The sequence below is a fragment of the Phaenicophaeus curvirostris genome, chromosome 20 (assembly GCF_032191515.1).
Source record: "Phaenicophaeus curvirostris isolate KB17595 chromosome 20, BPBGC_Pcur_1.0, whole genome shotgun sequence".
NCBI lineage: Eukaryota > Metazoa > Chordata > Aves > Cuculiformes > Cuculidae > Phaenicophaeus > Phaenicophaeus curvirostris.
The window spans coordinates 9,909,251-9,922,690 of record NC_091411.1 but is presented as its reverse complement, the minus strand read 5'-3'; the positions used below and the strand labels follow the sequence as shown (position 1 = coordinate 9,922,690).

The 13,440-nt window shown below is 46.0% G+C and overlaps 2 protein-coding genes across 3 annotated transcripts in view; one reads left to right on the top strand and one right to left on the bottom strand.

The window, feature by feature from the left end:
* PIERCE1 (piercer of microtubule wall 1) overlaps window positions 1–13,440 on the top strand; it is a 378,509-nt gene that overhangs the window by 230,219 nt on the left and 134,850 nt on the right. The window lies entirely within an intron of this gene.
* The window catches only part of COL5A1 (collagen type V alpha 1 chain), a 149,276-nt gene that overhangs the window by 5,476 nt on the left and 130,360 nt on the right, over window positions 1–13,440 (bottom strand). Inside the window, exons 51-64 of one of the 2 annotated variants that reach the window (XM_069873655.1) lie at window positions 12,947–13,000; window positions 12,512–12,565; window positions 11,988–12,041; window positions 11,508–11,561; window positions 10,701–10,808; window positions 10,200–10,253; window positions 10,049–10,102; window positions 9,453–9,560; window positions 8,905–8,958; window positions 8,203–8,238; window positions 7,372–7,425; window positions 6,744–7,002; window positions 6,255–6,367; window positions 3,689–3,757 (exon numbers count right to left, since the gene is read on the bottom strand). In XM_069873655.1, the coding sequence (XP_069729756.1) occupies window positions 3,689–3,757; window positions 6,255–6,367; window positions 6,744–7,002; window positions 7,372–7,425; window positions 8,203–8,238; window positions 8,905–8,958; window positions 9,453–9,560; window positions 10,049–10,102; window positions 10,200–10,253; window positions 10,701–10,808; window positions 11,508–11,561; window positions 11,988–12,041; window positions 12,512–12,565; window positions 12,947–13,000 (1,125 nt within the window). Of the gene's footprint in view, window positions 1–3,565; window positions 3,635–3,688; window positions 3,758–6,254; window positions 6,368–6,743; window positions 7,003–7,371; window positions 7,426–8,202; window positions 8,239–8,904; window positions 8,959–9,452; window positions 9,561–10,048; window positions 10,103–10,199; window positions 10,254–10,700; window positions 10,809–11,507; window positions 11,562–11,987; window positions 12,042–12,511; window positions 12,566–12,946; window positions 13,001–13,440 lie in introns of both variants that reach the window. The other variant, XM_069873656.1, reaches the window with a different exon arrangement.

Genomic DNA, 13,440 nt, shown 5'->3' with positions numbered 1-13,440 from the left:
CAGCATAGTTCAGTTTTATCACCTCTATGGGGTACAGACACTTCTCCTGCCTTGCTACAGACACGGGGCTGCTCTAGTCCTCCTCCTATGAGAACGTGGCTATCAAGGGCAACTTGATATTTCTCTTGCTGGTTGTGAGCTAAAAAAATAAGGCTAATACAGGGCAAGAGGGGAGAGGGAGGGGGATTTCAGACCTGCTTGCAAAAAGGAGCAGTGATAAGCAAATTTGGGAATGCACGTCTCAAGTTTAAGCCAATACTGAGCATACTTCCCCAGCTTTTGAAGGGGAGATAAAGCAGATTGCTGTAAGGGTTTGGGGCTTTTTCTGCCCTATTTGAGATGATTAGCTGACCACTGCGGCTATTCTGTTCTGCACTCACTGGGTTATTTCCCATCCATCTTCCCTAGGCATCACTGCCCTGGCCTTTAAGCAATCTTCGTGTTTAATCTGCAGCAATCCTGCTCCTGCTGAGAGGACTCCACGCTGCCCTGGTCAGCGAGGCTACGCTCGGCTAAAGGGAAAATGCATTCACTGCCCTTAGGGTATTGCCATGAAATACAGAGCCATGCTGGCACAGGGATTTGTTCCATCCTGCACCATCTCCCTTGCAGGAGAACGGTGTCTAGAAATACATTTCTGCAAAACATAATTTATTGAAACCCAATTCCAGCACCCAGTGGATCCAGGACTGTCTGGGACTTTCTTTCATACCCAACCAAGGAAGCAAATGCATAGCGGGACAGGTAGTTTATACGGCTTCTCCAGCCATGGCCAAGCTACCAGAGCTGCTGTTCGTTACTGTCCTTTACGGACAGTGGGTTTCTTTAGAAACAACCAGGAGAAAAATACAGGCACACAAACAGCACGGTGTTCTTCGAGGTACCATGGAACTTCGGTGCAAGCTGCAAACAGTAGAAGAGATTCATAACCAGACAATAAAATAATGAATATAATGAATATAAAGAAGTATACCAACCAGTTGTCAGGATACCGTTGCACTGTCCTCTTGAGAGTTAAATATGACTGACCATGAGAGCGACACACACGCCAGGAGGAGAGGTACCAAAAAACCACCAGGACGAGGAAGGAGAGGGACACAAAACGCCAGCTACATGGCACACACCCAATGACACGCAGCACTACTGATCCACAGGACCCACTTCTCTTATTTGTTCTTATTTCAAATCAGTGCTTGGGTTGGAAGCCTTGTTAAGGGGTCTCGGTTGCTGTTCTGCCTCTGCAGTTTGCATGAAGCTCTGTCCCTGCAGTTTGCATGAAGCTCTGTCCCAGCTTTGCAACTGGAGCCACTGGGAGCTGGCTGTGTGCATCGGGCTTGCACGTGGGAAGAAGGTTTCACAGAAACCAGTTGTTTCCTCTTTTCTCTGTGACAGTCCTTCCCTGTGGCAGATGCCATATGGCTACGAAGGACAACAGGACAGGATGGGTGGCTGGCTTTGATAGAGCTATGGGGAACTGTTCATAATATGGAAAGAAAAGCAAAGTCTAGAAGAAAACATCTGCATCTTTTTTATCCCCCTAAATGCATTTGGCTGCATCATGAGAAATGCTAGGAAATAATCTCCAAGTACTCTGCGTCATTTATTAATGATGGTGCAGAAGCATCAAAAGAAGACAGTTTCTTTATAGTTCATATTTACTATGTCCTTCTTCCTTTAGATATCCCCATAAGAAAAACAAGCATTATCAGGGCTGTACACCTCATGCAAGCACTGAGATTCACACGGAGCCCCCTACATTAGCCGCCTGTGCTCTCAGCAGCGCTGAGCAGCCATGTGGAAATCTTCCTCTAGGATTTTTGGACTGACACGGGCTCGGCACCCAAAAAAAACCATGCTCGGGCTGCATGGAAAGGCATCAGGGACTTTCTGGAACAACGCTGCACTCGGAGAGGAACACAAACTCCTTCACCCTGCCAATCTACAACAGATTTCAACTGATCTTGGATCCAAACTATTGTCTCCCCAGTTTACCACTCTCATAGTTCCCAGTTTGGACTGGGGTGAAGCAAGAGGTATACTTTAAAACAATCAGACTTTCCTTTGTCTGTTAAACAACCCTGTGGTTTGCTTAGACAGGTCTTCTACGTGCTGGTGGCTTTTTTTCCAAACAGAAAATGCAGGACAGGTAAAAAAGCAAGAAAACATCAACACAGAAAGATGGAAGAAAGGGCTCCAAGTAGCACTGAAACTGCTATTTCAAAAAAATAGCCCTAAGCTCTAGGTTGGCAATTCAGCCACTAATGTAGCTGGGGAACAGTCTGGAAGAAAAAAAGCAAAGAGGATGGAGAAATGGAGGCACTCATAATATTAACTGATGAAGTGCTCTGTAATTAAGCTATGAGTAGTTGCCCTCCAAGGAGCTAAGAGGCTGAAGCCTTGGCTTTGCGGCCTGATTTGGTGACACAGAAAAGCTGCAGAAGCCATGTCCTTCTTGCGGGCAGAATCAGAGCAAATGTGTTTAGTGGCGATGAAATGTGGCTTGGGAAAACAATGCAGTGGTTTTCTTTGGTTTTTTTGCCTTTTAAGGTGGAAGTTTGGGGCACTGCAAGAAAATTCTGCCCTGAGAGAGTATGACTGTGGGAGGCAGCTCGGTATGGTACGTCAGAGCATCTCCTGCTTGCAGGGGCTCGTCTGTTTAATCCAGTAAATATTCCTTCTTCCCCGATTCTCCTGATTCGCCCGAGCTCATTATCTGCATCCTGCTAATCCTCCAAGAATTGATACACCCATAGGAGATTTCTGTTGCTTAAAGAGACCTGGCTCACACTAATCAGTTGCTGCTCTGACAAGGATGCTCTGACATCCCTGACTCTGTGGGAGTGATCTATCCACAATGTGAATGTCTCATTACAGGACAAAATACTGCAGCTTTTTCTCCATTCTACGTGTAGCTGTCTTGCTCGCTGACAGCAAGCATTGTTTGACCTAATGACAGTCCTTCTCCCTTGAAAAAATCCTTAACTGTGACTAAGTCAAATTCCTGTCCGCTTGGCAAATGCACCTGGCTTGAAATCTTCCTTTAAACCTATGAATTCATGTCTCCAAGCTCGGCGGGGTGACCTGGGAGCACCAGTGTGGCTCATCTCTAGCAGGGGAGATCCTTCTGTTGGGGAAAACCTGCCCCAGATCAGAGATGTGCAGATTCACTGTCTCAGCCTGGGTGCCTGCAAGCACAGGCTGCGGCAGCACCATGTCCAGCTTCAGGCTGAAGCATCACGTCAAGGACCTCCAAGCTCTTGGGATAAGGTTAGACTACTGGGGGACAGGAGCATGGGACAGCCAGAACATCCTTGCCAGCTCATCTGTGTGGCTTCTTCTAACACAGGGGAAAGGTCAACACCTGCTCCTAGGTGTCCAGTCAAGCAGACTGGAATAAAAGGGTCCTTATTAGGTTTTGTTTCTGTTGCAGTATTCCACCTTAAATGTTTTTTTACTGCAATTTATGATGGTTATTAGTCCAGCATGCAGAGTGCAACAGGTCTGGCCATACCAAAGCAGATGACACGCTCTGATTCAGACTAGAGGGCCGAGGTTAGCCACTTACCAAAGACCCCCGCTTGTATTGACTATACCATGTGGAAGGCTTTTCTTTGGGCCAACGAGCCATTTTACTCTGTAAAATATGACACGGGTTAAAGAAAACAGAAAGCACCAAGATGCATCTTACCAGTTTACCGCGCTTGAATTCACTGAACCAGGAGCCTGGGTTCTCCTTTGGCCAAGAAGTAATTCTAGCCTAGTTTGTGGACGGCAAGGAGGAAAGAGAGAAAGAAGAAAAGAAAAAAAAAAGAAAAAGAAATAAAGTTACATTCAGTTCCACAAGCAGAGTCTGCATGTCTTATTGAAACTCTCCAGTTTCCTTTAAAATATTTCCTTAATCTTTATACACCAGTAAGAAGAGTGTTAAGGTACCAGAAGCTGCCCAAAAAGAATGGGACAGCGTCGTGCTGCCCCAGGTGCCCAGCGCTGCCACGGCACCAGCATCCTTTGCTAAAGGGTGATGATCTCTGCCTCCTACGTACTTTGGATGCAAAACCACCAGTGAAGTCTATTGGAAGGAAAGATAAAAGGGGGAAAAAGGGAAATATCAGTGGTAAAAGGTGCATTGATCTTCATGGGAGAGCCAGGGTGGAAAAGCAATGCTCATAAGGGAAAAGGCTGTTGTCAATCAACGTCAAATCCAGGTGGTGTGGGGCTGGGAAAGGCAAAAAGCACAAGTGAGGAAAAGCCTCTGCCTGCCTGCTGTGCTTGTGCAGCAAGAAGGTGCAGTACAAGCAGCGCATCCTCCACAGTCAGTGCTGGACCATCACACATGATGGAGCTCCAGTTACCTGGAGTGATACAGGGGGTGACCTTGACAAGAAATTAGCTGCCAGAGCATCCTTTAAGGCAACCCGGTCTATGCAGCTGAATCAGTTTTTTTGACTCACAGCGCAAGGAAGGAGCATTGCTGCCGTCTGCTCTCTCGCCCTCCCACAAGCTCCCTCCCTTCTGCCATAAATCTCTCCAGAATCAACAGCCAACCCATATGCAGGTGTCTTGGGATTGTTCTTTCCTTTCCAGTATGTGAACCATAAAGCCAGTGTCCTATAATAAAACCACTCAACCAATACTTAATGCTGCTCTGGTAGCTGTTTTCATTCCTCTACGTGGAAAAAGAGCAGGCTGAAGCTTTTTCTTATTTATGACAGTATTGCAAAAGCACAGCACAATTTGCATCTGAGGAGCAGCCTGCAGTCAGAAGAGCAGCTCCACGGTGAATAAGATGGGGCCAAAGAGCTACTTGCAGAAGCAGCGTGGCAGGAGCCTGAGCATCTGTAAGATTATGGGCAGCCTCTGCTTTTTGAGCTGTCAACATTTTGAGGAGAGCCATGGCAAGTTAATGCAAAGGAGAAGAAATCCATCTCCTGTTTAAACAGCCCTAACAAAAACTCAAGGAAGATTTATGTTGCATGTTATTTGCCCTGTGCTGGCACATATTTCTAGTGGATGAAACTCAGCAGGCAAACAGCTTCCACTGGAGTGAGCTGCTCTGCCTGCACCTTAACCCAGCTGGAGCCTAACTGTGAGAGAGCTCCCCCAGGCTGCTTCACAAGACTTTCTGCTCGGCCAGTGCGAGAGCTGGTCCTCAGGCATTGGAGAGAGCAGCTCCAGAAAACAGAGCTCATGGATACAGGACAAAAATGATGAGTATGGTTGAGCTAAGCACATCATTATAGAAATAACTTAATCAACCTTGTGCATCAGTGCCAGGAAGAGCACTAAGGCTACATGGAATCATTTAGAAAACCAAATACCCACAAGAAACACCAAGAAAAATGACAGGAGATGAATGTTTATCTGCTCTGCCTGAAGTAGGGAATTGGCAGTGTTTATGCATGCAGACAGCAGAGCGGCAGCCCGGCTGCGGGAAGGAAGACAAGGAATGAGTTAAATGAAGTTTGTGGGGAGCCACAGCTCCTGCATCAACACACACTTCTCCCTTTGTGAAGTAAAGTGAAAAAAAATTAAGGTTTTAACATTTATTACGCCTAGGAAATCATCAAAGACTTGTCCCAAATCACACCTTATATCTGACTAACTCAAAGAAACTCTCTATCTAAACATATTTGTTATTAGGGAATAGATCTGTTAGACCAAGTCCAGAGGAGGCCATGAAGATGATCCAAGGGCTGGAGCACCTCCCATACGAGGACAAGCTGAAAGGGCTGGGGTTGTTAAGGCTGGAGAAGAGAGACTTTAGAGCAGCTTCCAGAACTGCAAGGGGCTCCAAGAAAGCTGGGGAGGGGTCTTGGTCAGGGAGTGCAGGGACAGGATGAGGGGAAACGGTTTTAAGCTGAAAGAGGGGAGATTTAGATTAGACATTAGGAAGAGATGTTTTCCTGTGAGGGTGGTAAGCCACTGGCCCAGGTTGCCCAGGGAAGTGGTGGCTGCCCCATCCCTGGAGGTCAGGTTTGAAGGGGCTTGGAGCAACCTGGTCCAGTGGGAGGTGTCCCTGCCCATGGCAGGGGGCGGAACTGGATGGGCTTTAAGGCCCCTTCCAACCCAAAGCATTTGATGATTCTATGATTTTAGAAGCCAACTTTGTATAACAAAGAAATGTTCTGGATCTTTAATCCTTACTCGCTACTGTTCAACTCCGCTGAAATTGGCTGCCTATGAATATTCATCTTAGGAAACAATCTCTTATCACCATAATATAGGGGGTGGAAAGAAAAGTTGTGTGGACTTACTCCTTCAGATTTCTTATCAGGGTAGATGCAAGTCTCTCCACCAGCCGTGAAATTACAGTAAACTTTGAAAGAGTCCCTGGAACATCCTTGGTTAGGATCAACCCAGTATTCACCTGGATGCACAAGAGGGAAGAGAAGGGAAGAAAGAATCAGCACTGTAAGGGAAGGATGGTAGGCACTTCAGCAACCGTCTCATCAGGGATCTTTCACTTCAGTCATAGGCTGAGATAAATACAGTTATATGTATTTTTGTGAAAACTGATTGCATTCTGATTTCAGATTATACTGTGGCACTTTGCAAGAATAGTTATTTTGCATTAGACATCCCCATTCTTCTCCACATACTGCTTCTTTGTTAGCCACGTTCTTCATGGGACACCAGAGCCCAGGACTCCCCGGATTTACTCCTCTTCCTGCATTCCCTTCTATTCATTGCATGGAGGTGAGAAACTCAGTGCTTTCCCCCACTCGCCCTACCCCAGGACGCACCATCTGGGAAATCAGGGTGACAGAGCTGCAGATCCTTGCAGGTACGTGCTGGGTTATGTTGAGTGCCCAATGGATGCTTCATTTGCTCTATTTCCAGTTTCAAGGAATTCAGCGAGCCAAAAATTTCCTCCATGCCGTCTGCGTAGTCCATGTAGTTGTCGGCATTTCCATCGTCCACCAGCTGGCTGGCGTCAATGTTGCGCCGGGTCCTCTTGGCAGACTGGATGGGCAGCGGCTGGATGACTTCTCCAGGAGGACCCTGGTTTGTGGAGAAAGAAGATACAACTTCTCATTGCATTGGCAGTGGGGAGATATAAGAGATGGCCAAAGCAGCCACCAGCGAGGAGAAGCAACAACTTAAGATACACACTAAGCACATAAACCCCTCATGATGCTACTGATGAAAACCTACAGGCTTAAACATTGGCTCCATCCCTTCTTGTTGTCTCCCCATTAGTAGCTTCCCTCTTCACATCCTGCTTTCTTCTTCAGCATCTCTAAGAGACGCCAATCCATCGCTAGGATTCCTGATATGCTCAGTCTTTGTCCAGAAACCTGCTTCCCAGTGTTACAACACCCAATAAATCTGAACCTCAATTTCACATTTCATTCAATGGGTTCTACTTACAGGAGGCCCTGGGGGCCCAGGAAGACCCGATTCACCCTTTGGACCTGTTGGACCCTGGGTGGAAAAACAAAGGAGAAAACATATGAGTCACTTGGAAAAAGAGCATTTGTCAATTACATCACGTCCAAATACTTATTTTAATAATCTCTTGCGTCAAAAACTTTCTTCCTGTCCCTTCAAGAACACAAGAGGAATCTCCTTGCAGCCCCACAAGAAAATGCTTGGTTTGGTTATTTTCAGTGTCTAGGTAAGAGGAAAAGATCAAACGCTTGGAGTTAAACAGTCAAATATTGCTTAGGCTTCCTAGGGGAAAGGAAGGATCTTCCATTGCATTAACTCTTCAAATTAATTCAACAGTTTTATAAAGCAAATAAAATCTTAATATTAATCAAACACTGAATTCGGCATCGGGAAAAGACTCTAGGATGCTGCCCAAGAGGAATTTTTAGCTGCCTGCATAGGAGATCTGTAACGTGAAGCTTGCTTCAGTGTCACATTTCTCACTGAGTTCTCTGCTTTTCAGCTCGCAACCTCCCGCCTCACAGTCTATTTTTAATACCCTCTGCTTTACAGTGGTAGGTTTTCTCCTAAGGACTATGCACTGGATTCCTCTTTCTGATCTTTGCTGCACTGATGTTCAATGAAGTACAGTGTGTGCAACAAAAACCTTGCCCAATTATAATTTCTGGGCTTTGACAGCCTGAAAAGGCTGCGTTTGCTACAGCCCTTGTTGGCTAATTGCCGCAATGCCATTGATGGAGAGGTGTCACAGCAGGTTATGGGCTTAATAAGAGCTCCTCAGCCTCATCATTTAACAATGTCTGTACTCACTGATGATCCTTTAGCACCTTTGGGACCAGGTGGACCCTGTAGAGAGAAAAATATAGAAAGGAGTCAGTACGTTTCCTAGTAGAGAAGTCAGACTCTCCATAGAGAGACACAGAGCAGTGTTATGCAAGGTGGGGTTTTTATTAATTCACTTCCTTTCTATTTCCACTTTTCACATCCACTTGAGCTCGGTGTTGCTTTGTCAACACACAAAAAGCATTTGTGTCAGACCAATCTGTGTCAGCGCTCCACAATCCCGCTTGGATGGGGGTGGAAAAGCTGCTGTATGATTACCGTAACCCATGGCCGATCCTGGCTCCGTGCTAAGGACACCCAACAACTGCAAATGCTGGGCACCCAAGGGCTCAGGCTGCAGCATTCGAGCATCCAGGGAAAGAAAACACAGAGAGCAAAAAGTGCAAGAAACCACCATGTGATTGTAGATAATCCAAAAGTAAAGGGGAGAGAAAGAGCGTGGGCTAATTTCTCTGCCTTGATCACACTGCGCCCTCTCAGCTCATGCGTCACCTCCCAGGACTCCAGTAACTCATTCAAGTGTTCCTGAAGGGCTCAGCTGGGCACCCCCATTCCCATCAGCATCCTCATACAAGGCCAGGAGGACTAAGCTGGGTCTCTGGGAGCACCAAGGTGACCCCAGAAAGGTTGTGTAGGTCCTGAGGAATTACATAATTACATGTCACATACCGGTAATCCTGGTGGCCCTGGGGGTCCAATTGGTCCAGAAGGACCTGTGATACCCTGGAAAATAAAAACAGAATAGCGCTGATTTGCCTGCAGCAATGCTGGCTTATAACTACACAACTAACATCTGCTCACATATGACCACTTGGTTTTGATGGACTCTGTACAAACTGGTGCTTTCACTGGTTTTTAAGCATGTGCAGATCCAGATGAGCATGATAGGGAACTTCATGTCTCATTTAGGCACATAGTTTTAAAAAATCAGTCCTCTAGATGCATAGTTAATGTTACCATCCCTCCAAGTCTATTTAGCACTTTTCACATGACCCTTGAGAATCTGCTTTCTACTGAAATGGATCACTTTGGAGCATCTCTATATTTCATATGGAAAATAAACAACATTAATACAGAAATTAGCCCTCAAAAATTAGCAAGAGTCTCCTGTTGAGATGGACCATCTCTGCTATGCCGAACCTGTTCAAAGTCAGCAAACTCCACAAAGCATGTTTAACTCAAAAGCACATTTAATTAAGGCCTTATGGAATATTTACCTGCTCTCCTTTGGGCCCTGCTGAGCCCTGGGGGCCTGGGAGACCTCTATCACCTTTTTCTCCCTGCTCGCCTGGTGGTCCAATAAGACCAATTAAACCTGGATGACCCTAGAGGAAAACAGCAGATGTTAATTATGGATTCTCGCCGGAGGTAATAGAACACCAAAGCTACCCAGCAAAGACATTTCTAGATACAACTGCAAATATCTAAGCAAGGTGACGAGGCTTGTAGCTGTCCCTGACACCTGGAAGGGGCAGAGCAGAGAAAAGCACTAGCTGATTGCAACAGAAAGTGCTACAAATATAGAAATAGAACCACTGCACTGCGCTAACATATATTACATCAATTTCTACAAGACTGAGAATGATGCCCCAAAGCAAGCCAGGTGTCCACACCTCCTCATGCCCTCTGCTAAAGAGCCCCAACAACTACGGCTGCGAGGGATGGCAAGGGCTGACACAAGGCAATGCAGTGATTCAGCTCCTCCGTGTCACCTTGTCACCATCAGCGCTAGTGATTTGGGGATGGGAAACCTGATTTTGGATCCAGACACAAGGATCAGGTCATGCAGCGAGATCATGTGTTCCATTCTTACCTTCTCCCCTTTAGGACCAGAGTCTCCTTTAAGACCAGGCAAACCCGGTGGGCCCTTTGGGAGACAGGAAAAAAAGAAAAGAGAGAATTAATTAATGTAAAATGCATTCATCCATTTTAAAAGCTCAAGGAATTTGATGGTTTGGACATACCATTGGGCCTGGAGGACCATCTGGGCCAGGGGATCCTGGGAGACCTTGTTCACCCTGTAAAACAGTGCAATTCCCTTAAAACAATCATTCACAACAACAGTGCTCCCAGCTGGGATTATTCTGATTATTCACCTGTCTTCAGCTGTTCCCTGTGCCAGGGAACATTAGCCCTGGCTTCTCACAGATGGCAAAGAAAAAAGGATTTAAGTTTCTTTCATGATCAAATCTCCACTGGAAAAGGGACTTAGGAAGTCATGGAAACTCTCACCAATGGACAGTGAGTGAGCACACCCAAGACTCAAATGAAACATGCTGTGAGATGATATTCACAATTATATTATTTCCATTAGATACGTTTTATCTACTGTCAGGCATTTAAGCACAGACAGAATATTATGCTGGGAGAAAGGCATCTTCCAAGGCAGATGGGTTATTGTGAAGCACCAGGAACAACTCTGCCCAGAAGCTTTCTCAGATCTTACTCAGGTTGGGAATACTCACAACTGGACCAGGAATCCCTCTAAGACCATCGGGGCCAGGCTTCCCTGGGGCACCTTGGGGACCAATTGGGCCAGTCTTCCCAGGAGGTCCTTCCAAACCAGCTTCACCCTAGATACAAGAGGTAGGCATGGTTTAGTTTGCATTGAGGCAACAAATGATCTTCTCAAATACACTGTGGCTGCTCCCAAGATGTCACAGAGTGAACGCAGTTCTGTACAAAGCATGTAAAAGTTCCTGTTCATTGATCTTCCTCCTGCCCCCTCCACCTTATGCACCGAGGAAAAGCCTTCAAACGCCTTCACTTCTCAGCCTTGCCCATTTCTGCTGATTTCCACCAGGAACAGCCCTTTGGCCGTGAACTTTCCAGAGCAGAAAGCTTTCCTGGGATATGTGCATCCTCCACCATCAGCGTTCCTGCAGCTGCTGCAATAATTGGATCTATAATTTTGCAATCCTACTCTACATCCCCCCACTACCCCTACCAAAACAATAATGGTGGATTTGCCCTGGGAAAGGACACAGGGCTGCATACGCTCTACTATTTACCACACGTTAAATTGCCAAATACGGCACGTTGGCATTTCAAAACAAGAAAAACACTCCCATGACCTTACCAAGCCCTAATTATCTCCACAAAATTCATTAAACATAAGCTTAGAATTGAGGCCAACAGCCCCAAATTCAGGCTAATTCATTATAACACGCAGCAAAATCAACTTGCTGTTGTTCAAACACCAACATTGTCAGAGGGTGAGCCTTTTGGCATATGAAGGACATAGGAGAAGTGAAATCCCATTTAGCCCTTACCTTGGCTCCTTTCTCTCCTTGCCTTCCTTCGGGACCAGCTGGGCCAGGGGGACCCTAGAGAAAGCACAAAATAGATGCAAAACACAATTAGATGGCACTGATCTGAAGTAGTTATCGGAATTAGAAAAATGATGCTGCAGCCCCAGGGAAGAAGACAAAATGGAGACAAATATCTCTGAAAAGCTTTTTAAATTAGCTTCTCGCTAAATGAATCCCTGGGCTCTGCCAGCAAGGCAGGGAAAGCAGGAGCACCTCATACTTCTATTTTCTTTTGGGTGTTAAATTATCTAATTCCATGGGATTTGGTTGACAATTTCCCATCGATTTCCAATGGTTGTAGATGGTACATTGATTTTATTGTTCTTTTATACTTATTTTATATGCTACTGCCTTGCATTTACTATAGACCAAGTAACAACCTCAGTTTCAAAAAGTCAACACAAATACAATCGGAAAAACGCTCCAAGGCAATCAGCTTACCCTCTTTCCTGGGGGTCCAGAGGGGCCTGGCTCTCCCGTGGGACCAGGGGAACCCTAGATGGAAAGGGAAGAGAACAAGTCATAAATGCACTGCAAGATACAGGAGGAAGGAGCAAACATGTAAAACTCAAGTCGAGATGTAGAGTTTGTGCTAAGCCAAAGCGTGGGCAGCCAGTACAACTCCCAACACCTCCTCGGGGGTGCAGGTGGTATCTTGTTTTATCCCTTCCCACCAAGAAATACCATAAGGCATGGAAAAGTTAAAATGAAAGACTTGGATTTTGGGTTCCATAAGCTAATTTTTTGCTTTCAAGATGCATTGCTGAGCAGCCTGGATGGACGGCAGTAGCCAGGCTGACACAACCAGGGAGGAGGACAGGACTGGACAGGCATCAGGGGACCAGTGCAGCAGAAGCTAGTGGGAGTTAGATGTTGTATGTCCTTCTGTGTTAAAAGTCCTTGGACCTGCATGCAGAAACCACAAGGACTGAAGGGGAATGGATCTCGTCTATCCAGTTACTCACAGTCTGTCCAGGTTCGCCATCATCACCTTTGTCACCAGGGGGACCATCTTGACCCTAAAAAGGAGGAAGAAAGACAGAAGTAGGAGTATTTAGGGTACAAATACAGTTGAGCAGTGTCAGTGTCAACCTGAGAGTTGCAGGTGTGGTTCATCTGGTCTTCACATCACCAGGCAACCATCCCTTCCCATCTCTTGTTGAGAACACTGGTAACAGCAAACGTTCTCTTGTCAAATACTGTGGATTGCAGCATTCATACAGCTCCTGCCCCAAAGGCTGTAGCATGGTCTGACAGTCTTATGGCAAGATTTCCTACTCTTTCCCAAGGAAAGGAAGAGTAAATGCCAGAGGAGTTGCTGGTGCATGAACAGCACACAGTTGTGTTTCACTAAACCAGGAGGAGGAACCTAACAGCCCCTCTGTGAGACAAACACTTACAGCTGGACCAGGTTCTCCGGGAGGACCAGGGTCACCAGGGAAACCAACTGGACCCTGCAAAGAGAGAAGAAGTATTACCCCAAGTCAGACATATTGCATCTGGAGAAGTGGAGAGCACTAGTGCCTGCTATCCCAACAACAACACAGGGGGTCACTCTGCAAAGCAAAACCCCTAAACACAATCACAAATCACATCCCTTCTTTGCATCTGCTGTAATTTCATCCTGTCACAGCCACTGGGTCAGCTCTGCATCCACACTATGCAAAGCTCCAGAGGCAACACTGGGAGTTTCATCTACTTTTTCATAAATACATTGGACAAGTGACAGTGAAACCCTCACAGCTTTGGGGAATGCGTAGATTAGAAGATTTTGTTTTTGCTTACTACATGATGTGTAACATTTTTCACATGAAGATCCTCTTAAAGCATTTAATGACTAAAACACTTCACCATTCTTCTCTGTACAATGTCTACTGTGTACTTCAAATGATTC